General features: G+C 54.2%; 1 protein-coding gene across 8 annotated transcripts in view; it reads left to right on the plus strand.

Annotated features, from left to right (window-relative positions):
- Positions 1-1,813: 1,813 nt before the first annotated feature.
- Positions 1,814-23,704, plus strand: part of PER2 (period circadian regulator 2) — a 41,518-nt gene continuing 19,627 nt past the window's right edge. For 2 of the 8 annotated variants that reach the window (XM_082396050.1, XM_082396053.1), the window contains exons 1-9: positions 1,814-2,037; positions 12,780-12,975; positions 13,502-13,749; positions 14,262-14,324; positions 15,268-15,422; positions 17,058-17,179; positions 18,212-18,413; positions 20,522-20,573; positions 21,658-21,800. In XM_082396050.1, the coding sequence (XP_082252176.1) occupies positions 1,829-2,037; positions 12,780-12,975; positions 13,502-13,749; positions 14,262-14,324; positions 15,268-15,422; positions 17,058-17,179; positions 18,212-18,413; positions 20,522-20,573; positions 21,658-21,800 (1,390 nt within the window). In that variant the 5' untranslated portion in view covers positions 1,814-1,828. Of the gene's footprint in view, positions 2,038-12,779; positions 12,976-13,501; positions 13,750-14,261; positions 14,325-15,267; positions 15,423-17,057; positions 17,180-18,211; positions 18,414-20,521; positions 20,574-21,657; positions 21,801-23,704 lie in introns of those variants that run through there. The other 6 variants (XM_082396051.1, XM_082396054.1, XM_082396052.1 and 3 more) reach the window with 5 other exon arrangements.

Genomic DNA, 23,704 nt, shown 5'->3' on the forward strand with positions numbered 1-23,704 from the left:
GTCGTCAAGGTGTCAGTGTCAGAGAACAGGAGGGGCTGCTCTCACCAAGGAGTGTGCGGCACGCAGCGGGCCTGCCAGGACTTATGTGGGAAGGATTGTCCTGATGAACTTGGCATTGCTCCGCTTTGCATGTGTGTGATGAAGCTGCACACACACTTTGCCCAGGAGAGGGAAAGAAGTGACTTGCACGTAGGAAATCCTGAATGTGCCTTTGGCTTTGGGAACAAGCAGCTTGGTTTGTTGCAGGCCACCAGATCATAACTCTTCCCTCCCTCCCATCCCTCGTCCCCAGGAAAGCCCAGGAAGAAGAATGGACAAATGGAGGGAGATTCTACAGGCCCCTTCAGCCCTTCGGAGCCCAACCAGCCTCGCCTCCCCCATCAGACCCTGCGGTTTCAGAGCCCGCTGCAGCTGACCTGCCTTGGAGTCCGCCTGCTGTTTCATGTCCCACGGGAAAGCCTTGGCCCTCTACCTGGTCTGAGAGGAAGTTCTACTCTCTCCTGACACTTTAGACGGAAGGCTGGGGCTTCATATGCCACAAACAATGCTCACTGAAGAACAAATGCCCACAGCCAAGGTACTCAGAGTACAGCGCTCTCTCCCAGAATTGCCCACACCTGGCTCATTTGTCTCTGTGGCTTCCGCCTTCAGAAAACCCTCCTTCGACTTCCCTGGTGGTGCAGTGGTTAAGAATCCGCCTGCCAATGCAGGGGACACGGGTTCGAGCCCTGGTCCAGGAAGATCCCACATGCCGCGAACAACTAAGCCCTTGCGCCACAACTACTGAGCCTGCGCTCTAGAGCCCACATGCCACAACTACTGAGCCCGTGCGCCTAGAGCCCGTACCCTGCAAAGAGAAGCCACTGCAACGAGAAGCCTGTGCACGGCAACCAAGAGTAGCCCCCGCTCACCGCAACTAGAGAAAGCCCACGTGCAGCAACGAAGACCCAACACAGCCAAAAATAAATAAATTAATAAATTAATTTAAAAAAAAAAAGAAAACCCTCCTTTTCCAAAGGCCTTTCCCACTCTTCAAGCGCTGCCTCCTCCATGGAGCCTCTGGCATGACTCTAGCCCCGGTTAATTTATGATCCATACCGCCCAATTTAGTATTTGATTAAGCTCCCTTTTCATGAGACGTCCTTTCTCACTAATGACGTGGTTGGGGGCAGAGACAACATCATTTATTTCTTTTGTACATCCTTCCAGTAACAAGGACCCTGTTTGCTGAACCAAAACTTGAGACACATGGTCTGAAAAATAAGAAAGGCCACCTGGAAGCTAACTGTCCTGGCAGATCTGGGACAAGTGTCAACCTCAGTGGCCTGGGTGGGCGTGCACCGGGAGCTCCTGCAGGGGCGCCCAGTCTCCTGGGCAGCTACAGCGCCTAGCGATGAATGAATGAGAGTGAGTAAATGAATGAATGTGAATGAGTGAATGAAAGATATCTGCGGGGGGCGCGCCTCTGGCCGGTTGCTCGAGGTGACAGCCTCTGAGGGCCTGGGCTTCAGCGGGGGTTCGGCTGCCCGGCGGGCCGGCGCGGGTGCATAGGAGCCCCCCTCCCGCGCCCAACTCCCCCCGCCCCGCGGTGGTAGGCGCCACTCCGCACTCCCTGAGCCGGCGGACCCGAGCTGTCTTGAATGGAAGGCGCCGAGGCCGGAAGTGGAAGGGCCCACTCGTGAGGACAAGGAGGGGGGCACGAGCGCGCCGCGTCTTCATTGAGGAACCGAATCTGTGAACATGGAATTCCATGTGCGTCTTATGTAAAGAGAGCGACGGGCGCCGCAGCCAATGGACGCGTGGCACTTGCAGGCCCGGCCCCCCTGGTATGCAGATGAGGCGGCACCCCGGCCAATGGCGGGCGCCAGGGGCGGGCGCGGCGAGCGGTCACGTTTTCCACTATGTGACAGCGGCGAGTCCCCAGCGGCGGCGGAGGTGGGCGGCCCTGCGGGCTCAGTGCAGCTTTTGGCGGCGGCGGCGACGGGGTTGGCGGGCGACTAGCAGACGGTCTTGCGGACAGGCGAGGACGCGGTTCCGGTGAGTGCGCGGCGCGGCGGGAAGGGCGAGCCAGCCTGGGCGCCGACCGGCGTCTGGCCGCCTGGCTCGCTGGTTACGTAACCGCCTCCAGGCCAGCCCCGGCCCCGGCCTCGGGCTGGCGGTCTGGGGTCTCGGCGGGCGGGCTGCGGGAGGCGGCAGAGGATCCTCTAGCCCACGGAGGCGCGAGCCGAGGGTTTCCTGGGCCCTTTTACTCCTCGTCTTGAAACCAGCCTCCTCGTCTTGAAACCGGCCTCTTCGTCTTGAAACCGGCCTAGGGTGGGGACTGTTATTCCCATTTTGCAGATCAAGAAACTGAGGTCCAGAGTGGTTAGGCCCATGTCTGAGGTCACAGAGCTACTGAGTGGCTATATGTCGGACTGTCCTTCTCTAGACGATTTTCTTTTATGAACCCCTCCTCTTCTCCCTCCCTGACCCCCTCCCTCCCCCCCACCACCCCCGTGGGAGAAGGCTGAGAAAGGCCAAGGCAGCTGAGGGTCAGTGCGACAGTCCCTGGGAACATGGAGGGACCCTTGGGGAGCCGGCTTCCTGCTCTGAGGCCACAGAGTCAAGTCTCTGGCTGGGGAAAGGCCACTGCTGGGCACTAGTCTAGGAGCCCTACCTGGACAGTCCATGGGTCCCCTGGAGTGGGTGAGTAGAGAGACAAGACAGTTCCTGGGCCAAGCCAGGCCTGAGCACCTGATGTTCATCCCCTTTGCCCACCCTGGACCTCTCTGTATTTATTCTCTCTCCCCACGTTGGGTGGAGCAATCACATCATCCTTCTGGGGGGTACTTTGGCTGCCAAGTCCTGGACAGGAACCAGGGGGTGGGTGGTGGCCTGCTTAATCCCTCCAGGAAGGCCAGGATAAGGGATGACAACTCGGTTATCAGGGTTTCTGATATACAGAAGAAACCAATTTGGAAAGCTGATTCATACTCACAGAAAAACGGAGCCAGAAGGTACCCTGGAAATCACCCAGGGTAACTCCTTAGCTTGACAGATGAGGAAACTGAGGCCCAGATGCCTGCTGGGCACACATCATGGCAGGGCCAGGCCCAGGCTCAGGGTGCCAGCAGGGTCTTTCCATCGTCCTGAAGGTCTTGATCTGGGTCAGGATGAGCTTCAGAAGTTCCATGAAGGCCTGAAATTGGCTGCTGCTGCATCTTGAACGAGCTGGAGTTTAGGGAGAGGGGCCTCAGGTCCCCCAAATGTTACGAACCCTAGCACCATGGCAGAAGCCCCTCCATGAATACCTCTCCCCTCCCACGTCCAGTGCAGCAAGGCCACTGGCCTTCTCTCTACCTGCCAAGGGGAGATGCCCATCCCCTGTCCCCAGCCGGGGTTTCTGGTCCTGGGCTGGTTTGGCTGAGGAGGGAACAACACTCTACCTGAAGGCTTTCACTGGAAATTGAGTTTTTAAATACAAGGCTAATCACTTTTTATAAGGCGTCTGAGTAAAATGAGGAAAGGGACTCCTTTTTCTTAAGTGGAAGCTACGTGATATGCCAACAGGGATGGTACCGTGGGTGTTCGCAGTTATCTGTCACTGTCATCTTGGTGTGATTCACTGGTACAGAACCAGCACAGCCCTGGCTTTCTGTGGAGGCTGGGGCGCTGGTGAGGAGGGGGTGGCCTGTCACCAGCCAGCGGGCTGCTGCTGGCTGACTCAGCTCCACCCTGGGGCTGGTCTCTACAGCGGGACTCAGGGTAGGCGATCTTTGAGGTCTGTTTCCATCCCTAGCTTTTTGGATTCCTGTTACTCCACAGGTGATTTCCTTAGGCACCTACACAGGAGACACAAGTTTCTGACTCTGGGGCACATAATGTTACCCTGTGAGGCTTAGAAGGAAACGGGAAAAATTCCTGTCATTTGTACTATTTCTCAATCACACTTAACTTTCAGAAAAATGCTGGTGGGCACGCCTCTGTTTTTAAATGATGATGTAACCTGACGGGGCCTCAGCAAATCGCAGGCTCTGGCAGGTCACTGAGTCTCTGGCGGGACCTCTCAGCATTCAGTCCAAAGAGAGAGTGACGCAGAAAACTACCATATTCGGCAAAACTAACTAGAAACACATAACCTGGCATCGCTGCAGACGCTCTGCACCCCTGCCCAGTGACAAGCTGGCCCACCTGCCAACTCACAGAGAACCAGAAAGTCTGGACAGGGCCTCTGATGGGCCTGCCCCGAAGCTTTTCTGTGAAGCACTCCTTTCAGCTCTGTGCTCTTTGTAGGCACCTCTGTAACAAGTTTGTTACTGTATTTCCGAGTCTAGAGCAAATCAGAAGCAGTAAGTGAGCATCCCAGCAATGCGGGTCAGGGCGAGGCCAAGGCCACTGTGTCATCAGAGGCGGGCAGTTCTGAAGGTGGTGGGGCTCCGGGCTGAGTGCTGGACCCTCCCCAGGCCCCGAAGGCTTTGAGAATCCTAGCACTCTCCCTGGGGTGACAGAAGAATCAGAACAGCTGGGCTATTCCCAGGCACCCCGACGCTGAAGCCAGGAAGCTGACGCCTTTGCATTATTGTTGTTTTAAATTTTGTGCGTTTCTGTATGTGAGGTTTTAAAGGCCAAGCTGAGAGCGCTTGAAGGGGTCTTAGTGAGGCGGAGACAAGCCTCTCCCCAGCCATCTTCCCTTCCATATTTGGACAGCTGCAGTCACATTTTCCTCGGTTACCAACCGTTTCCATGGAGAGTGCGGGTGTTTATTCAGCAGGACAAACATTTTCTCCGGATTACAGCAGGCTGGCCTCAGGGAATTGGCTCCTACCAGGAAGGAGCAACCGTGTTATAATATTTGGGGTTGTAAAGTAGCGAGGGTTTGCAGAGACAAAGTGCAGGCTGTGAGATCCCTGTTACATAAAGTTCGGAAACAGGCAGAATGAACCAGGCTGCGAGAATTCAGGCTCATGGGGCCCTGGGGTGGGAGGGGCAGGGGTGGGGGGGACCACCCGGGGCCACTGGGGGCTGGCAGCCTTCTGCCTCCAGGCAAGGCCTTACCATCTCAGGTATCTTATCTTCCTTTTCAAATCATTGATCGTCTTAAGTGATTGAACCTACACCGCTTTCCACTTTCCACAGAGAAATGCACGTTCCCCCTTAGACTCGGGTACTGAGTGCGGGGAGCCTTTACCAGTCCTGGCAGTGGCAGTGGAAGGTGGCCCTGGGGCCCAGGCTGTGTTTTTGTTCTCCTTTTTTTTTTTTTTTTTTTTTTTTTACTATTTATTATGGAAACTGTGAGTACATGTGCAAGTAGAGAGGACAGGGTAATGAACCCATAAGCCAGCTTCGCTCTTGGCCCTTCTCCTTCTGTATCCCTGCCCATTTCCTTCCCGTCCCGAATACTGTGAAGCCATCCCAGACGAAGATCTCATCACGGACGGCACTTTCTAAGTGTTCCTCTGTCCAGTCGGGGCAGCCCTCGCTGCTGAAGGTGTGGTCAGGGGCCCGGAGTCAGGGGTGCGAGCTCAGCTCCTTTCCTCCGGTCTGACCGTTTTCCGGGGCAGAACCCGTGTGTGGACGACTGAGAAGCGGCTGCGATGGGCCTCTAGCATTAGGCACTCGAGCTCACGCCCAGCGGCACACCCGGCTTCTCCGCAGCCCCTTTGCAGCAGGGCTGTCCTTTCCTTCGCGGGGCGCCTGGGCTCACGAGGACCCCCCACTGCCCTGGTGGAAACACAGGTTTCCCGGGGCTTCCTCGGGGCCTTGGCAGTGCTGGCGCGAGCGGACGCTCAGTGGACGTTGGTGGAAGGCAGGAGGCAAAGTCTGCTTTGACGGGCACGTTGGTTTTGCCGACTTGGCAAGATGAGGTCGCTCAGTTAGAGCTGTCGGTGCTGAGCGACGCGTTTTTCTGGAATAATGAAGCTCAGACGGTTTGGTTCGTTGTTTCCCGTTTCTGCCATGCCTGCCTACCCTCTTAGCAAAAAGATTTACCTTCCGCCGAAGGTCATCTTGTGACCCCTGCTCGATGAATCCTACTCAGACGGGCTCCCAGGGGTGGGACCGGTGAAAGCCAGGAGGCCCTCCGAGGAGCCGAGCGGCAGGCCTGGGCGAGCGTGGAAGCAAAGCACGTGACACGTCCACCACGGGTCGTCCTCATTGCCTGGGGCGGCCAGAAGCAGCGCTCGTGACAATGAAATTCAACTTTTTTTTTTTTTTTAATTTGCTTTTTGTTACCCTGTCTCTTTTCCTCTAGTGATTGGCAGTGATGGTAAAATCCAGCCTTTGCTGGACACTTACTGCATTCCAGACACTGCACTGCTGTCCTTTAACCCTCCGAGCAACCAGTAGGAGGCAGGTGCTGCTGTAGCCCCATCTCACAGATGAGGAAGCAAGGCACCGGGACGTGTAGGAACTTGCCCAAGGTAACGGTCAGGAAGTGGAGGAACCCGCCAAAGCCCCCGCCGTCCAGGGTCTGCTCACTTAGTCCTCTGCTGCTGCCCTGTCACCTTCATAACTTACTCAGCAGAAAGGACCGGCCCTGCTGCTTGTCTGGGGAGGGCTGTGGGATGGGACAGGTGGTGTCCAGGGAGTGGAGGGGACAGAGTGAATGTCCTCTGCACCCTGGGCGGCCCAGAGCCCCCTAAGAGGTGTCCTGGCTTCCACCTTGCCTCTACCCTGTGGCCCTGCTAACACGTGAGTCATACCTTGTTGCACAGGATTCTACAGCAGTTCCCACCTCACTCAGAAATATCCAGGGCCCTGGCTCTGCCTTGCGAGGTGCCACATGACCTGGCTCTGACCTCACGTCAACCCCTACCTTCTGCCTTGCCCTTTCTGCTCCAGACTCGTCCATTGTCCTCAGACCCATCTGCCTCAGGACCTTTGCATGTGCTGGCCTCCTGCCTAGAATACTCTCCTTCCAGCACCCTCCTGGCCCGTTCTGTCACTCTCTTCAGTCTGTCTTAGTTTGGGTTCTCTTAAAAGCAGAGTGCGGGCCGAGGCTTAAATGCTAGTGCTTCCGGCAATCAAAGAAGAAAAAGAAATAAAAGGAATACAAATTGGAAAAGAAGAAGTAAAACTGTCACTGTTTGCAGATGACATGATACTATACATAGAGAATCCTAAAGATGCCACCAGAAAACTACTAGAGCTAATCAATGAATTTGGTAAAGTTGCAGGATACAAAATTAATGCACAGAAATCTCTTGCATTCCTATACACTAATGATGAAAAATCTGAAAGAGAAATTAGGGAAACACTCCCATTTACCATTGCAACAAAAAGGATAAAATACCTAGGAATAAACCTACCTAGGGAGACAAAAGACCTGTATGCAGAAAACTATAAGACTGTTGAAAGAAATTAAAGATGATACCAACAGATGGAGAGATATACCATGTTCTTGGATTGGAAGAATCAACATTGTGAAAATGACCATACTACCCAAAGCAATCTACAGACTCAATGCAATCCCTATCAAATTACCAATGGCATTTTTTACAGAACTAGAACAAAAAATCTTAAAATTTGTATGGAGACACAAAAGACCCCGAATAGCCAAAGCAGTCTTGAGGGGAAAAAGCGGAGCTGGAGGAATCAGACTCCCTGACTTCAGACTACGAAGCTACAGTAATCAAGACAATATGGTACTGGCACAAAAACAGACATATAGATCAATGGAACAGGATAGAAAGCCCAGAGATAAACCCACGCACCTATGGTCAACTAATCTATGACAAAGGACACAAGGATATACAATGGAGAAAAGACAGTCTCTTCAATAAGTGGTGCTGGGAAAACTGGACAGCTACATGGAAAGAATGAAATTAGAACACTCCCTAACTCCATACACAAAAATAAACTCAAAATGGATTCGAGACCTAAATGTAAGACCGGACACTCTGAAACTCTTAGAGGAAAACGTAGGAAGAACACTCTGACATAAATCACAGCAAGATCTTTTTTGATCCACCTCCTAGAGTAATGGAAATAAAAACAAAAATAAACAAATGGGACTTATTGAAACTTAAAAGCTTTTGCAAAGCAAAGGAAACTACAAACAAGACGGAAAGACAACCCTCAGAATGGGAAAAAATATTTGCAAACGAATCAATGGACAAAGGATTAATCTCCAAAATATATAAACAGCTCATGCAGCTCAATATTAAAAAAACAAACAACCCAATCAAAAAATGGGCAGAAGACCTAAATAGACATTTCTCCAAAGAAGACATACAGATGGCCAAGAAGCACATGAAAAGCTGCTCAACATCACTAATTATTAGAGAAATGCAAATCAAAACTACAATGAGGTACCACCTCACACCAGTTAGAATGGGCATCATCAGAAAATCTACAAACAACAAACACTGGAGAGGGTCTGGAGAAAAGGGAACCCTCTTGCACTGTTGGTGGGAATGTAAATTGATACAGCCACTATGGAGAACAGTATGGAGGTTCCTTAAAAAACTAAAAATAGAATTACCATACGACCCAGCAATCCCACTACTGGGCATATACCCAGAGAAAACCATAATTCAAAAAGACACATGCGGGGCTTCCCTGGTGGCGCAGTGGTTGAGAATCTGCCTGCCAATGCAGGAGACACGAGTTCGAGCCCTGGTCTGGGAAGATCCCACATGCCGCGGAGCAACTAGGCCCATGAGCCACAACTACTGAGCCTGCGCGACTGGAGCCTGTGCTCCGCAACAAGAGAGGCCGCGATAGTGAGAGGCCTGCGCACCGCGATGAAGAGTGGCCCCCGCTTGCCACAACTAGAGAAAGCCCTCGCACAGAAACGAAGACCCAACACAGCCAAAAATAAATAAATTAAAAAAAAAAAAAAGACACATGCACCCCAATGTTCATTGCAGCACTGTTTACAATAGCCGGGTCATGGAAGCAACCTAAATGCCCATCGACAGAAGAATGGGTAAAGAAGATGTGGTACATATATACAATGGAATATTATTACTCAGCCATAAAAAGGAACGAAACTGGGTCATTTGTAGAGAAGTGGATGAATCTAGAGACTGTCATACAGAGTGAAGTAAGTCAGAAAGAGAAAAACAAATATCGCATATTAACGCATATATGTGGAACCTAGAAAAATGGTACAGATGAACTGGTTTGCAGGGCAGAAATTGAGACACAGATGTAGAGAACAAACGTATGCACACCAAGGGGGGAAAGCAGCAGCGGGGGTGGTGTGGTGTGATGAACTGGGAGATTGGGATTGATATGTATACACTGATGGGTGTAAAATGGATGACTAATAAGAACCTGCTGTATAGAAAAATAAATAAAATAAATAAATAAAATTCAAAATTCAGGTGCAATCCCAGGACAGCTGGAGTGAGGGAGAGGGGAGTGCGGAAGAGAAGGCTGTGACACACACACACACACACACACACACACACACAAACACAAACACACACACAGGGACGCACACACACACACACACACACAATCACACACACAGGCATGCACACACACGCACACATGCGTTGATACCCTGCTTCACAGACACTCAGCTGGCCGCTCAGCCCCTTGGGGCCTCATCCAAAAAACTATCAAAAAAAAAAGGAAGGAAGGAAGGACACAAAGAAAAGCTCCAGGACAGTCTATTCGAGGGAGGGGTGGAGAGGGACCATCCTCCCTCCGGGTGCTGTGGTCAGAGGTCGCCCAGGGAGTACACTCTCCCTTGGGTCCAGCTGCCTCACCGGGCCCTTCGGCAGCAGCGGGGGAAGCAGGGCGCACCCCGTGGTGTGGCGCTTCATCCAAGGTCACACGTGTCCGGCAGAGCCAGAGGCTCCTGACGGCCTCAGGTGTGGAGCCAGGAGGGCCGCGTGGGTGTGTGCCTAGCGGTGGCCCGGGGGGGGAGTGAGGGGCTGCAGGCCGTGGGGAGAGGGAGGCCAAGGGGCTCTGAATCACCACCACGTGGGGGTACAAGGTCAAACATCACTTATCCATGGGCCTTCCCTGGCCACCCTTCCTAACTCACACCAGCTGCTCCCACACGCCTCCCGGACTCCTGCTCTGCTTCTTTCTCTTAGCACTTACCCTTAATCTGCTCTACACGCCGTTCCCTCTTGATGGTCTGTTTTCCCCGCTAGAATGTAAGCTCCATGAGGGCAGGAAAGGTGGCTGTCCCGTTCTCTGCCACCACGGTGGCCCTCAGTGCTGTGCGCAGTCAGAGCAAGTTAATCAGCAGAAACAGCCCTGGAGCAGTGCTGGCACACGCCGAGCCCTGCAAGGTGCTGCCTGTCATTTTTACTGTCACGCCTCGCTGTTCTGTGGCTTGTCCGTTTACGCCCCAGCGTCTTCCCACATCAGTGTGTCTGGTCTCCGTCTTTTTGATGGAGTGCATAGTATTCCACAGGGCAGATGTCCCAGGGTTTATGCCTTCACACCACGTGCCAGGCCCTGGGGTAGAGACGTCAGCAAAAGCACCCACGCGTCAGCGTGCAGTCGGGCAGTGTCGGTGCCACGGGAGAGAAAGCCGAGAAGGGGATGCGGGGCTGGCAGGGCCGGGGAGAAGGCAGTGCTGTTTGTGCAGGACGGTCAGGCCATCTGCCGGACAAGTGCTGAGGGCACCAGGGAGCGGCAAATGCAAGGTCCCCGAGGTCGGAGCACAGGGCCTGGGCCAAGGGGTTGGCTGCACGGGGGATCCCAGGAAGCAGCTGGAGGCCTCGCTGAGCTGTTGACCCCTGTGCAGAGCAGGGCTGAGCTCTGCGCCCAGGGGAGAGAGGAGCTCACGTGCCCCGTGTGGACCGCAGTGGGGTCAGGTGAGGCAGGGGGCCCAGTTTGGAAGTTGCCCTGGACAGGATGCGGGTAGACTCCTTGCTGGTGGTTCTTTCCAGGTTTTTCTTCCTCCAGACCCCGTGCTCACACGTCTCTGGGCATGGACGAGCGTTCCCACGGAGCAGCTTCCTAGGAGTGGGGAGGGGCTGGGGTGTCAGCATTGCTAGACACGCCCAGAGGCCCCCCAGGAAGACTTCGTGAGTCCAACACAGTGCACAGGAGTCCTCCTCCTGGCCAACCCAGGATGCTGTCGGTCCTATTAGATTTTGGAAACCTCATGCTTTGCATTTTCCTCATGTCTAACTAGGTTGGGCATCCTTCCAGGTTTATAGCTCTTACCTGGTGTTTCTCTTTGTGGGAACAGTCTGTTCTTAGTCTTTGTTCTCTCTCTTCCCAGATGTTAGCGCCTTTCATTCTTTCATCGAATTAGCTAGAACTTCCCTGAAATGTTGAAGACCGAGCAGTAGACTTGCTTGTTTTGTTCCTAACTTTAACTACAGAGAGCTGGTGTTTGAGGTTCTCTGTGATTCGGGACCAATAAACAGCTTCCGTCTAAAGCCAGAGCGAGATCCTCTAACTGAGGCTTCTTCCCTGTGGCCGCGACCGGCTCCTCTCAGAGTGTATAGACTTTATCTTCTGAAAATTTAACTTTACAGCAGAGATACCCAAGACTAGCATGACTTAGCATCCTTCACAGGTAACCTGTTTGTTTTTCCTGTTGGGATGCGGGTAGAATTTTCTTTTTTCTTGAAAACATCATTTTCATCAGGACATAGATGGGCTTTGACACTTCTCGCATAATTTTGCCTGGTCCTCAGGGAGTCACGCAGATGCAAATCTGCCTTCGGGATGGTTTCCTTCACGCGTATCTTCCACCGTAGTTTCTGTTTCATTGCTATGGTGTCTTTTTCAGAAAGAGACGTTATCTGCAGGTAAAAATGTGCCTTTAGTATCGGCCCTTTCCCTGGGCGTGTTTGAAAAGTTTCTCACTCTCATCCTCCCCATCACTGAGTCTGAACTTTAGCTTTCTAATTGTCTGTTGTAATGTGACATTTTCACTTCAGTCTGCAGCTTTAGCTCATCCTTCGTTACGTGTTTCATCGAATCCGTCGTTTCTTGATTTTTGTTTATGATACAGAGTTGGTGCTGTCCTAAATTTGCTTGTTTCCTCGTGCCATGGAGGTTGTGTGCATCTTGTCTTCATTGCACTTCTTTTCAGAAGCTGCATGTTGGCTCTTTTCTGTTTATCTGGTTCATGAACAAGACAGGGTCTGATCAGACCTGCTGTTTTCCAAAGAGTAATGTGGTTGGATTCCGCACAGGTCCCCATCTTCGGCGGGTGGGGGAGCCTGAATCCAGCACTGTCTCCTGCTGTGTGTGGCCTTGGGACAGTCACCGGCCTGTTTTCTCATCCCTAGAAGGGAATTCTGGTGCGCCGTGGCTGGTGATCATGAGGGTTACGTGAGCCAGCACGTATCACATCCTCAGCACAGTGTCCACAGATCCCTCCCTGCGGCCTCTGGTCCAGGTGCCTGAGCACAGGAAAGCTGCAGGGGCACATTCTGCTTTCTGGGGACCCCCCTTGGTGAAGGCACCGCTGCCTGGGCCCTCCAGATCTTCCCCCACTGCTCGGTGACCTAGGCTAGCCTTTGGGGACTGTGTCAGTGGGTCCCTCTGCCTTCTGGCTTCCTGACCTCCGAGCTCAGGAGGTTTATGCCCCCCACAGGCCGCAGGTTGTCTGGGTGCCTCTGGTTTCAGTAGCCCTCCTCCTCCTGCCCCTCCGGGCCCAGAGAAGATGACAGCTCCCTCCCCCTAACTGGTTGCCCCCGAGCTGCACATCATTTGTAGTTTCCTTAACCCTGACCACACCCTTTCGTGCCGGGCCTTCCTCGACCTCTCCACTGGGGTGCATGAGTGCCTGCTTCCTCCCGGGACCTCGCAGGGGAGCACCATCCCAGGTCCTGCTTTTACCCTGTGACCTCTCAGTCTCCCGTCCTTAGGCTTCTGGTCAACCCCTCCTGCCCTGGCTACTCACTGTCTTTACTCATCCCAGCCTGTGACCAGTCAGTCTCTCGTTTCAGCCCCGCTCCATCCACCTACCCCCAAAGCACCAAAGCTAAACTTTGTGTCCAAACGCGAGCGAAGTTACAGGAGTGTACTGCCTCCGGCGCTTCAGCGGCCCCTCGCCAATCCCAGGTAACTCCGCGCTGGCCTGTACTGGCCCCTCCGCCTCCCCGCCCCACTCGCACACACCTTAGCCCTCACCTCAGCCAGCCGAGCGCCCGGACCCCCTGCTGCTGCTGCAAGGGCCCCCGCCGCTCCGCCCTCCTCACGCAGTAACGCCTGCTCCCCGCAACATCATTTCTCCCGGAAGTGTCCCTGGCCCGCGGCCCGGTTTCAGGCTCTCCCCCTGCCCGCGGCCCGGTTCAAGGGCCCCCTGTAACTTGTGATGGCCAAGATTTCTGAACCCCGCTGCCCCCTCACGTCACCTGGGGAGGCCATCGGCAACTTGGTGTCTGGGGCTGCGGCCACCTGATTCATCCGCCTTCGCGGTTCATGGCAGGTGGGAGCCCTGGGGATACGAGCGCAGAAGACCCACGGTTGACCGCACCTCCTGCCGGCTCCTCCAGCGAAACGCGGAGAAAGATTCCCACGGGACACTTCGCCTGATGGCTGCACGACCCCCTGCCCCCTGAACCCGTGACCTTCTCTCGTTTGCCAGCGTCACTCAGGAGCCAGCATGAACGGATGCGCTGACTACGCCCCCAGCCCCGGTGACCCTTCCAGGGAGGCTGCGGAGCCCTGGCCCGGCCAAGCCCCCCTCCAGGAGGACGTGGACGTGAGCAATGGCGCAGGCGGGAATGAAACCAACGAGAACGGCGTGACAGGGCGGGACTCAGGGGGCAGCAACGGTGACGGCAGCGGCCGGGAGCTGGGGATGCCGCGGGGGCCGCCCGGCACCTGCCACGGGTGGGTGTGTCCGAGGCCCCCAAGGCGAGGCCGGGCATTTGTTTTCTCAGTGTCTCATTCCAGGCTATTGCGATTGCTTTTGCAGTCTTTAAATCATGATGACCAAGTTTTTTAAGATTTTTGAAAATCTTATTGACTCAGAATAACTAAAACTTGCTAGGATCTGTCCTTCCTTATGACGGTGATTTTGGGTGTCAGACCGCCAGTAGCTAGACACGTAGCATGGTGACCAGATCTTGGGAGGCGGAAGAGTCAGGGAACCCCTCGAGCAGCTACTGAACCGACGCCCCGTGGTTTATAGAAAACAAACTTCTCCTCTAGTCTTGGGTTTATATCCCCCAGTACTTAGTTTTTCCGGTATCCAGAGGTTTCTTGTTCTTTTTCTCTTAAGCTCATATTTTTTCCTAATTGACTTACTGTGGTGTAATCCAGCCCGTCATCGCTGGGTGGATGGAGGGAGAAGTGGATGGATACACTCTTCTGAGTTTGGCCTTTATTTTTTGTTCTTTTAGTCCAGGTACATTTAGCTTGATGATGACGAAGTCTGAACACCACCCATCCACAAGTGGCTGCGGGTAAGACCAATTAGAACTCCCTCAATTTAGAGCCTTTAGAGAGATGGAAAGATTTGTCATGAGATACGGTTTTGGGGGTAATGTGACTTTTTTCAGGCTTCTACTAGAACCTGTTAGTCTGAGCAGCTGTCCCCCTTGTGAACCCAGCCGCGCCCTTTCAGACGACTGTCCCCACGGGCTGCTCACAGCCCCTGAGGTTGCCCCAGACCTGTAGCTGCTCCAGCTCTCACTAAGTAGACCTTGTCTGCATCTTAGACATGTATCTGGAACACTCACTTTTTTTTACTTGTTTGTAACAAACGTGTCCTTAATTTCATGCTGACAGACGCTTTCACATCACCACTGGAGCAAAATCCAGATCTCTGTCCTGGGCATATGGGGCCTTTGCCATCACCCCAGAGGCCTGACCCCATCACTCTCTCGGTACTCTCTGTCTAAACAGGCCCATCTCCCTCAGCAAGTGCCCCCTGCCCTGCCTCCTACCCCTTCCATGTCTTTGAGTTTGAAGATCCTCCTTATAAACCTCCTTTCCTCTCCGAGGCCTTCACACATCATTTATGTCCTCGCCCCAGGACGCCACTGTGCTGCCCTCTGGGGTCTCCGTCACTGTCTCCCTCTCTGTCTGAGATGGGCGTGGGCAGAGCTCAGCAGTGGGGCCGCGGGCCGGGCTGCGGCTGGACCAGCAGGTGGGAGGGCACCCTCCAGCATTCACCTGGGTCAGAGCACTGGTTCTCCTGGGCAGTTCCTCTCCCCGCGAGAGACACGAGGTGATGTCTGCAGACATTTGTGGTTGTCACAGCTGCTGGGGGCTGCTGCATCCTGCATGCCCACCAGGAACACGTGGACCGCGGTGTCCTTGCGCCCTGGTGGAGAAACTGGACCAGAGGCATGTTTCTTCCAAAAAGGGCACTTAGGGTACTGACATCTTTCTTTAACTCCGTAGCAGTGAGCAGTCCACCAAAGTGGACGCCCACAAAGAGCTGATCAAAACGCTGAAGGAGCTGAAGGTCCACCTCCCTGCGGACAAGAGGGCCAAGGGGAAGGCCAGCACCTTGTTGACCCTCAAGTACGCCCTGAGGAGTGTGAAGCAGGTGAAAGGTACGTCCGCCTCACACGTTTGTTCCAACCTGTAGAAGTAAGTTTCCCGTCTCCCCAGATTAGAGCTTCAGTTGTGTTGATTTTCTAAAATTCAGTCCTGAAGTAGCAGAAGGAAGTTGGGGAAGTCTGATGAAATCTTAGCTGGTTGGAAATCTCAGTTCATCGGAAGTTTTCTGTGGTACTTGACTTTTAGAGGAAAAAAAAGCAGGTAGAAAACCAGCTGATAAAAGAAACCTATTTACAACATGAAACTTTTGTGCCCGGGGCTGGGGTCAGGTCACGTTCAGGAGTGTCCAGCACCTTCCAGGCTCTGGCTGGAGAGTTGTGACGTGTGTGGACACTGGCGACGTGAACAGCCCCCAGCATTTAGCTGAGGGCTTGCCCCTCTTTTAAATAATAATGTGAGGGAAAAAAAGGAAACAAACCAACAGAAAAAGGAGAAGATACAAGGAGGGTATTGCCTGATCTTATCCTTAAAGGACAGTACTTTCGAGCTGCTCCAGATTCAAGACCTTGGGCAGTTCATTTCTTTTTTTTCTAAAAATATCTGAATTTCCATCGTGGTGGTCTTTGCACCAGCAAGGCGGGCAGGCGGGACCAGGCGCCCCCTTTCCGTCATGGGCACACAGTAACAGGACCCACGTGATCCAGGTCCTGCTTCCCTCTGGGGGGTACGTTCGGGTTTTCCTGTTAGGGGGAAGAACTCGTAAGAGCTTTCAGAGCCGGTCAGTGGAATCGACTGAGGCTTTTACCTGAGATGTGTGTGCAGAACTTTTCGCAGATGCAGTGCAGGAATCCACCAACAAACACTGCAGATTCCAAAGGACTTGTGTCATCAAGCTCAGACGCTTTGCGTTGCAATAAATTCCGGGTGTCTGCCGTAACTTCCAATAGCGTGTAGTCTTCCTTCAGTTGCTCGTGTGGCTGGCCCTTCCACTGAGCTGGGGCCCCTTCCCTGGGTGTCAGGTAACGCAGGTGCCTCTGTCTCCGGGGCAGGTAAGGAACGCACTGCCGTGGAGGGAGCGCCGGCATCTCTAGCGCGCTGTTCTGCCGACAGCCCATCCCCGGAGACCAGGCCCAGGTCACCCACGCCAGGGGTCACCTCAGCGTGGTTTAGCTGTTGAAGTCGGGCATCCTGGGTTCCACTCGCCTGAGGGCTCCCCTCTGGGTGGAGATAGCTTTGTCACCCTGTACGGGGTGTCCCGGGATGAGCGGGCCTCGTCTTCAGTTCTGTTCTGAACAGTTCGTTCTGAAACAGGGTTGTTTCTCATGCCCGGTGCTTCTAAGAGTCGATTCTGTCCGGATGGGAGCGTCTGACCCCCGAGGGGGCAGATGCAGGGGCTGCCACAGCTGTCCTGCGCGGAAACATAGATGCTGTGTCACGGTTACAGGCCTTTGGGGAAAGTGAGGCTTAGGTAGAACCGTGTGGCCATGTTATTGAAAATAATGTCTTTATCATTTTAAAAATTTCTGTAATCAAAGGCCTTCTGATTTTTCAGGGGAAAAAATCCCAGATTTCTGTTTGTCTAGCCTTCCCATTTCTCTGTGTTCTGTGCCCACTTTCTCATGAGAAAGGTAGAGCCCCCAGCCATGAGTTAGGGCCGCCCTCAGCCCTCCCCTTGGTCTCGCCTACAGCCAATGAGGAGTACTACCAGCTGCTGATGTCCAGCGAGAACCACCCCTGCAGTGCCCACGTGCCCTCCTACACGGTGGAAGAAATCGAGAGCGTCACCTCCGAGTTCATCGTGAAGAACGTGGTAAGTGTCTTAACGAGCGAAGTCTTCACCCAGGAGGCTCAGCTCAGGTGGCCGAGGTCTTCACCCAGGGGAGCTGGCTGAACCTCGGTTTCATAGCATCAGGGTTGGGAGTTTCAGGAAATGAGTTCCTTCCTTAAAAGAAAAGAATGTAAGTCAGGGATTCTGAAGTGGCGGCCGTGTTGCCGACTTGTGCTGTTCTCTGAGGCTGTCCTCTTGCGCTGTCCACCCCACACCCCGCGTGTGTGTGAGTGAGCCCCCCTTGACCGAGGACGGGGCCCGCACGGGGGGGAAGGGACACACTAGGTGACTGTCAGTTCACTCGCGGGGCGGGCGCTTCTTGAGACTCCACAAGCTCATGCATTTTTAAGCAACCCATAAAGGTGAGGCCTCCCTGGAGGTCTGGGGAAGCGGGGGGAGTTACCCCCAGTTCTCAATTAATGAGAGGAAACCAGAGGGCAGGTGGGGACCCAGAGGTGCGGAATCGCAGCAGTGATGGCCTGCAGAATGGGACTCCCTGGCCCTTCCCGTCTCTTTCCCCCCGTGCCCTCCCTGCAGCTTAACCCGCAGGGAGCCCCACCCCGAGCTCAGAGGGCCAGCCAGCGTGGGGAGAGCCCGTGGTGGGCCAGGGGGCCTGAGGCCTCCAGCCCCCCAGGCAGCCCTGAGCCCCGGGAGAGAGAGGAAGAGGCCCCCTTCCCCCTCCCGAATCACTCAGGCTGGACGCCAGGGAGCTCCGTGCCCAGAAGACTGAGCAGGTGACAGCTGCAGGGAATCAGCACAGCTGGGCTTCCTTTTGGCGGTGGAACCCTGATGTGTTTTTTCAGATAATATCCCCCTGGGACCCCAATATATGTGAGAGGGGAAGCAGAGTTACCCTGGTCAGGGCTGAGGAGAGGGGCGCAGAGGCTTCCCCTGACCCTTCACGCGTCCTGCTGCTGTCCCATCTGTCGGCCCCGATTCTCTGCCCCTCGGGGGAGGGTGACCTGTCCAGTCCCCTCCAGCCCGGCCTCACCAGAATCGTGTTCTCCATTCCAGGACATGTTTGCTGCGGCCGTGTCCCTGGTGACCGGGAAAATCCTGTACATCTCTGACCAAGTGGTCTCCATCTTCCACTGTAAGCGGGGCACCTTCCATGACACCAAGTTCGTGGAGTTCCTGGCGCCCCACGACGTGGGCGTGTTCCACAGCTGCACCACGCCGTGCAAGCTGCCGCCCTGGAGTGTCCGCCGCCGAGCAGGTGAGGGCCCCGCGGCCTGGGCTGCCTTGTCCTCCACAGGCAGCATGGGGAGGGGGCCGGGCGGGGCCGCCCCCGACGTGGGGCTGCTGCCCACCTCCCCTCCGCTGGAGGCCTGCAGTAGGCAGGGGCCTGAGGCTGCCCTGTCTGTCCCAGGTGCAAGATTAAAGGTGGTTTGCTCAGAATACATTTAGAGAGAGAAAAAAGTCTTTTCATAAATTTCAGAAAGGGAAAAGTGCTTCAGAAGATTTTAAGACTTGTCAGGCATTTTAGAAAGGAAGTGGATCAGAGCTGGAGTCTGGACATGAGGCTGCAGGGTCGGGGGAAGGACGGAGGTGCATCTGGAAGGCTCCCTGCAGGTGGTATAACGATGTCAGCATAGCGGGGGGCTCTTCACCTCCGCCAGAGGCCGCGCCATCCTCCCGGGCTCAGACCCCGGCCTTCCAGGCGCTTCAGGCTCTAGTCTGCACCCAGGTGGCTGCTTCCTCGGACCTTGGGTCCCCCACCCGCCCCCATGTCCCTGGCCACAGGGCTCTCACGGTCAAGTGTCGTGTGTCCTTCTCCTTCTGCAACGTGGTTGGGGAGACTTTGCGTCTGGAAGGCATGGAAGCTCTCTCATGACCAGCACGGGCCTTCACATGAGTGGGTGCAGGAGGGGACCGGTTGACCAGACACGTCTCAGCAGAAACACGGCACGGGGTCCTGGCAGAAGGTACTGGAGAGGAGAGGGTCCCCACAAACTCAGGCCTTTCAGTGACCAGGTGGCCGACGGCGTAAGTCCGGCAGCGTCTGTCCACCTGCACCTAGACTGTCATTAGCCCCTTGTTGGGCTCTGATTGCTCAGACCTGAGATGGACCCAAAGAGGAGAAGCCAAGAGAGACGAGCAGGAAACAGACCGGGCCGGGAGTCACCCCAGAAAAGCTGGGCCTCAGTCATGATCTTAACCAAGAGCCAGCCCTGGCCGCGTCCCCCAAAGCTGACTCCCATTTCGTCCTTGGCTCCTGGGTCAGCATCTCTGCTCACGTCGAAACGCTCCTCAGCCCACAGTCACCGCCTCCTGGATCTTGGGTCCCTCCACACCATGGTGCTCCCCGCGTCCCCCTGCTCCCAGGCAGCTGGCAGCGGGGCCGTGACTGTCACAGCCACCTTTCAGCAGCTGTTCCTCCCTGACAACAGACAACCCGGGGCGAGAAGCGCAGTTTGCTTTAGGGTTGACTCATTAAAGGAGGAGACGCTCGCTTCGTGTTTCAGAGGTAGAGCTGTCTGCTTTCTCCCAAAGTCCCAGCCCAAGGACTGTGCAGTCAGATCACTAAAGTTTGTGGTGCACATTACTAGGACCTGTCAATGCTGGGTCACTGCATGGAGGGAGGGAGGCAGCTCTGCGTGTGGATTCACAGCACGAAAAGGCCGGCGCCATCTCCCCAGGATGCTTGCCGCTGAATTTTTGTCTGAATAGAAAAGAAGGACCAGGTGACTTCTTGAAGGCCTTTCCAGGCTGGAAATTTTATATCATTTTCCCCAACCAGCAGTCATCTACTTTTCCTCATTTCTTTTGAGTAGAGGAAGCTTTACGTGAAAAACCAAAGTCTAAGATTTCTTTTTCTAAAATGCGTTTATTGTGGAAACACCATTCCGTCATCTCTGATGAGGTCACCCAGTCGAACTCATGTTTTTACTAGACATTTTAAATTTTAAAGTAAGTTAATATTTAGGAAAAGGATTGATGTAAGCTGTGAAATGCCCTGAGTTGCTTCTATTAGAATTGAATATCCCCCAAAATATGTAGGTTGAAATGTCCAGGGCTTTATATGCAAAAATTCTGCACGTCCGTCAGTACGTCTTCCACAGTTAAATTGGTCATTAGTTAGTGTGTTTGTAGCAGCGCTTTTAGCACGGCATAATTTGGTGAGTGCACACTCGTGAAATAGATTTCTCCTTAGAACTGTGGTACAAGGTCTCTGTCTAACCTAAGGGCTCTGCTCAGTGCCAGGTAAATCTGCATCACACCTTGGCTCTCGATTCTCCTGCTTCTGCCTGGTCTGTGGGAAATAAAACCACTGTCCCTGGTCAGTGGTGTGACTGGGTGAGTGACTGGGGCCTTTTCTTTTAGACTCTTTTACTCAAGAATGCACGGAGGAGAAATCTTTCTTTTGCCGCGTCAGGTAAGCCCAGGTTTTCCTGAATTTCATTGCACAGACGTTTCATCCTGAGGGCCTCTCGTGAAGGTGGAGGAGGTGCGGGGGTGCCCTCCACATGCTGCCAGCCGGGGCCACAAGCCTGCCCAGGCCCCGTTCTTTGGGGCTGAGGTGCTGCAAGAGCATCCCTGCCACACAGCATGAGTGTTCCTGGAAAGTCCGCGTGCAAACACGTTTCCATAAGCGGAGTTATTTGTTTTGTTTTGTTTGGGGAGGGGGGGCGCCCCTCGGCTTGTGGGATCTTAGTTCCCTGACTCGGGATTGAACCCAGTCCCCGGCAGTGAAAGCGCCGAGACCTAACCACTGGACCGCCAGGGAATTCCCGAGCCGTGTTTTAAATGTGCACAAGGTATTAAGGCAGCCTGGTCAACGATGGAGTGGTTTGCCTGCTCCTTGGGGGGAATGTCGGCCTGGGGAGCCCGGACTTGCCGTCCGTCACCCGGGAAGCTGGCCGGCGGCCCCCACCTGGGAAGGCATGAACCCCAGGGTCCGCGCGGACCCTGGAAGCATGTGTGGCCTTTGGTTCGAGTGTACGTTTTTTCAGGGAGAGCCCCATAGCTTTCCCAACAGGTTTTTGGCCCCAAATCAAGTGACCAGTTGAGCGTCCAGCTGCGGGATCAGGAGTGACCCTGGCCAGACACTGGCACCCCCAGAAGCTGGGGCTGGGACCCCACTGTTGGAGCAGCATCCTCTCCCCAGTTAAAATGCAAACTACTCCAGAGAAGGGCCCCTGAAGCTCCCGTGGCTCAGGCCGGTGACTCTCCAGTTGACCCCTCACTGTCACCGGACGTCTGAGGGTGAGGACAGAGGAGCAGGGTTGGGGGTTCCAGACCCTCGGGCGGGACAGAGGCACAGACCACAGACCGAGGGAGCACGTCCGGCTCGGCCTGGGTCCCCAGGTGAGGGGCTTGGCCCTGCTCTGCAGGAGTCCATGCAATAAATAAAAGGATTGCTGAGGCATAACAGCTGCTGCTGGGGGAGAGGTAACCAGCAATGAAGGATGATTCCTGCGGTCGTAATCCCAAACCTCTCATCGTGCCCTCCTCTGCAGTGTCGGCAAAAACCATGAGAGCAAAATCCGCTACCACCCGTTCCGCATGACGCCCTACCTGGCCCAGGTGCGTGACCAGCCGGGCACCGAGAGCCAGCTGTGCTGCGTGCTGCTGGCAGAGAGGGTGCACTCGGGCTACGAAGGTAACAGCTGGCCCAGGCCGCTCCCTCGCTTCCTCCTGTGGTTCAGATACATGTGTGTGGGGTGGGCTGCCGGCCCCTGCCTCTCCCCCAGCCTCGGGCAGAGCCTCCATCTCCCTCAAGACTCGGCACCCAGCTTTCTCACCTGGCCCTCCCTGTAGTCCCATCCACACCACCTCCCCTTGTCGGCTAAAGGCTCCGGGCCCTGGCGTCTCTCACCTGGGTCCAGCCTGTCGCTGGACCGTGGGTGCCTTTCCCTTTCCCTGGCCACGGCCTTCCGTCCACGTAGCCTTGATGGGTCCAGGGCCCACGTCCCTTCTGTCCTCGCACTCCCCGGCCTCTGAGGTGCGGAACCCCAAAGCAGCCACCGCCTAAGAAGTAAGTGCTGGGCGTCCCTCCCTGCTCACCTGGGCCCGTCCCACCTCCTGCTGATGTCCCGCCCTCTGGCACGGCCTGGCTTCTGCAGACCAGCTGTGGAGCCTCCAGAGCCCAGCGTTACCCTGACCCCCGGTCTCTGTCCTGCTGTTTCCTCCCCAGGGCTCCTCCCCTCCACCTCTGCCTGTAGAAACCTAGTCATCGCAGCAGGCTTACCTCACCAGGTGTCCTTTTCTGGGCCTGCTGGCTCCTCAGGCCACCCCCTCCCAAAGGACCCAAGGCACTTTGCCACGCTGCTTGTATCCTTCCAGCAGCCCCTCCTCATAGACTTTGTTGTGGCACGGCCTCTCGCTGGCCACAAGACCTGGCCAGGAACCTAGGTCCTCACCATGGCAACTCAGCAAGTCACGTGATTTCAAAATTCTCTGAAAGCAGGGCCATCTGTAACTCCTGAACCACAGGGATCCAGTTTAGTCCAGGTTTAATTGTATTTATAATTGTCTCTCAGTGGTTAATGATGTCTTTTTTAAAAAGGCATTTCTTTAAAGTGGTAGAAATGTTTTAGGTATATGAGTTTCTTTCAGACGTTTGATGGATTCCCACATGTAGAACATTCTCTTCTAAATATTCAATAAAGATTTAGAGGGGTTACTCAGATCTCAGCAAGTTATTTCCCAAAATGATGAGAGTCTCCTTCAAGAATGAAGAATTTTGGAATTTTGAATGTTTAGTCCATGAATTTGGTAGTTGAGGAAAATTCTGCATATGGGACTTCCTTTATGAAAATTACTCTTATCACCTCTGCCCACCTTAGAAACTGTGAAGTCCCAATACAATGACGTTTGCTGAGAATTTTGAATCCAAATACTTCACTCCTTTAAAAAAAATAATTTGTTCAGTTCACTCTTGTTGGACCTTAAACATCATGAAGAGGGCCTTCTAGCATGATTTTGCCGAAAGAAACCTAACCTCACCACGTGGTTCTGCTAACGTGGCAGTTCCTGGCTTTCTAGACTAAAACTGGTCCACAAAGAAGTTGAGAAGTCTGGCTGGTGGTCACCAAGCGTAGGGTCTGTTCTTCACCCTTCAGGATGTGCTCTGTTATTCAGAGTCCACTTTTTTTTTTTAATTTTTATTTATTTATTTATTTATTTATGGCTGTGTTGGGTCTTCATTTCTGTGCGAGGGCTTTCTCCAGTTGCAGCAAGTGAGGGCCACTCTTCATCGCGGTGCGCGGGCCTCTCACTATCGCGGCCTCTCTTGTTGCGGAGCACAGGCTCCAGACGCGCAGGCTCAGTAATTGTGGCTCACAGGCCCAGCTGCTCCGCGGCATGTGGGATCCTCCCAGACCAGGGCTTGAACCCGTGTCCCCCGCATTGGCAGGCAGATTCTCAACCACTGCGCCACCAGGGAAGCCCCAGAGTCCACTTTTAATTTTTTCTCTAGCTCCCCATCATTCTGAATCTATCAACACATGGTGTTTTCCAGTAGTTGTAGTATAACTACATAAAGTACGTATGTCTTAGAATCAG

The sequence above is a fragment of the Balaenoptera borealis genome, assembly GCF_965194805.1.
Source record: "Balaenoptera borealis genome assembly, chromosome: 6".
In the NCBI taxonomy this organism is placed as follows: domain Eukaryota; kingdom Metazoa; phylum Chordata; class Mammalia; order Artiodactyla; family Balaenopteridae; genus Balaenoptera; species Balaenoptera borealis.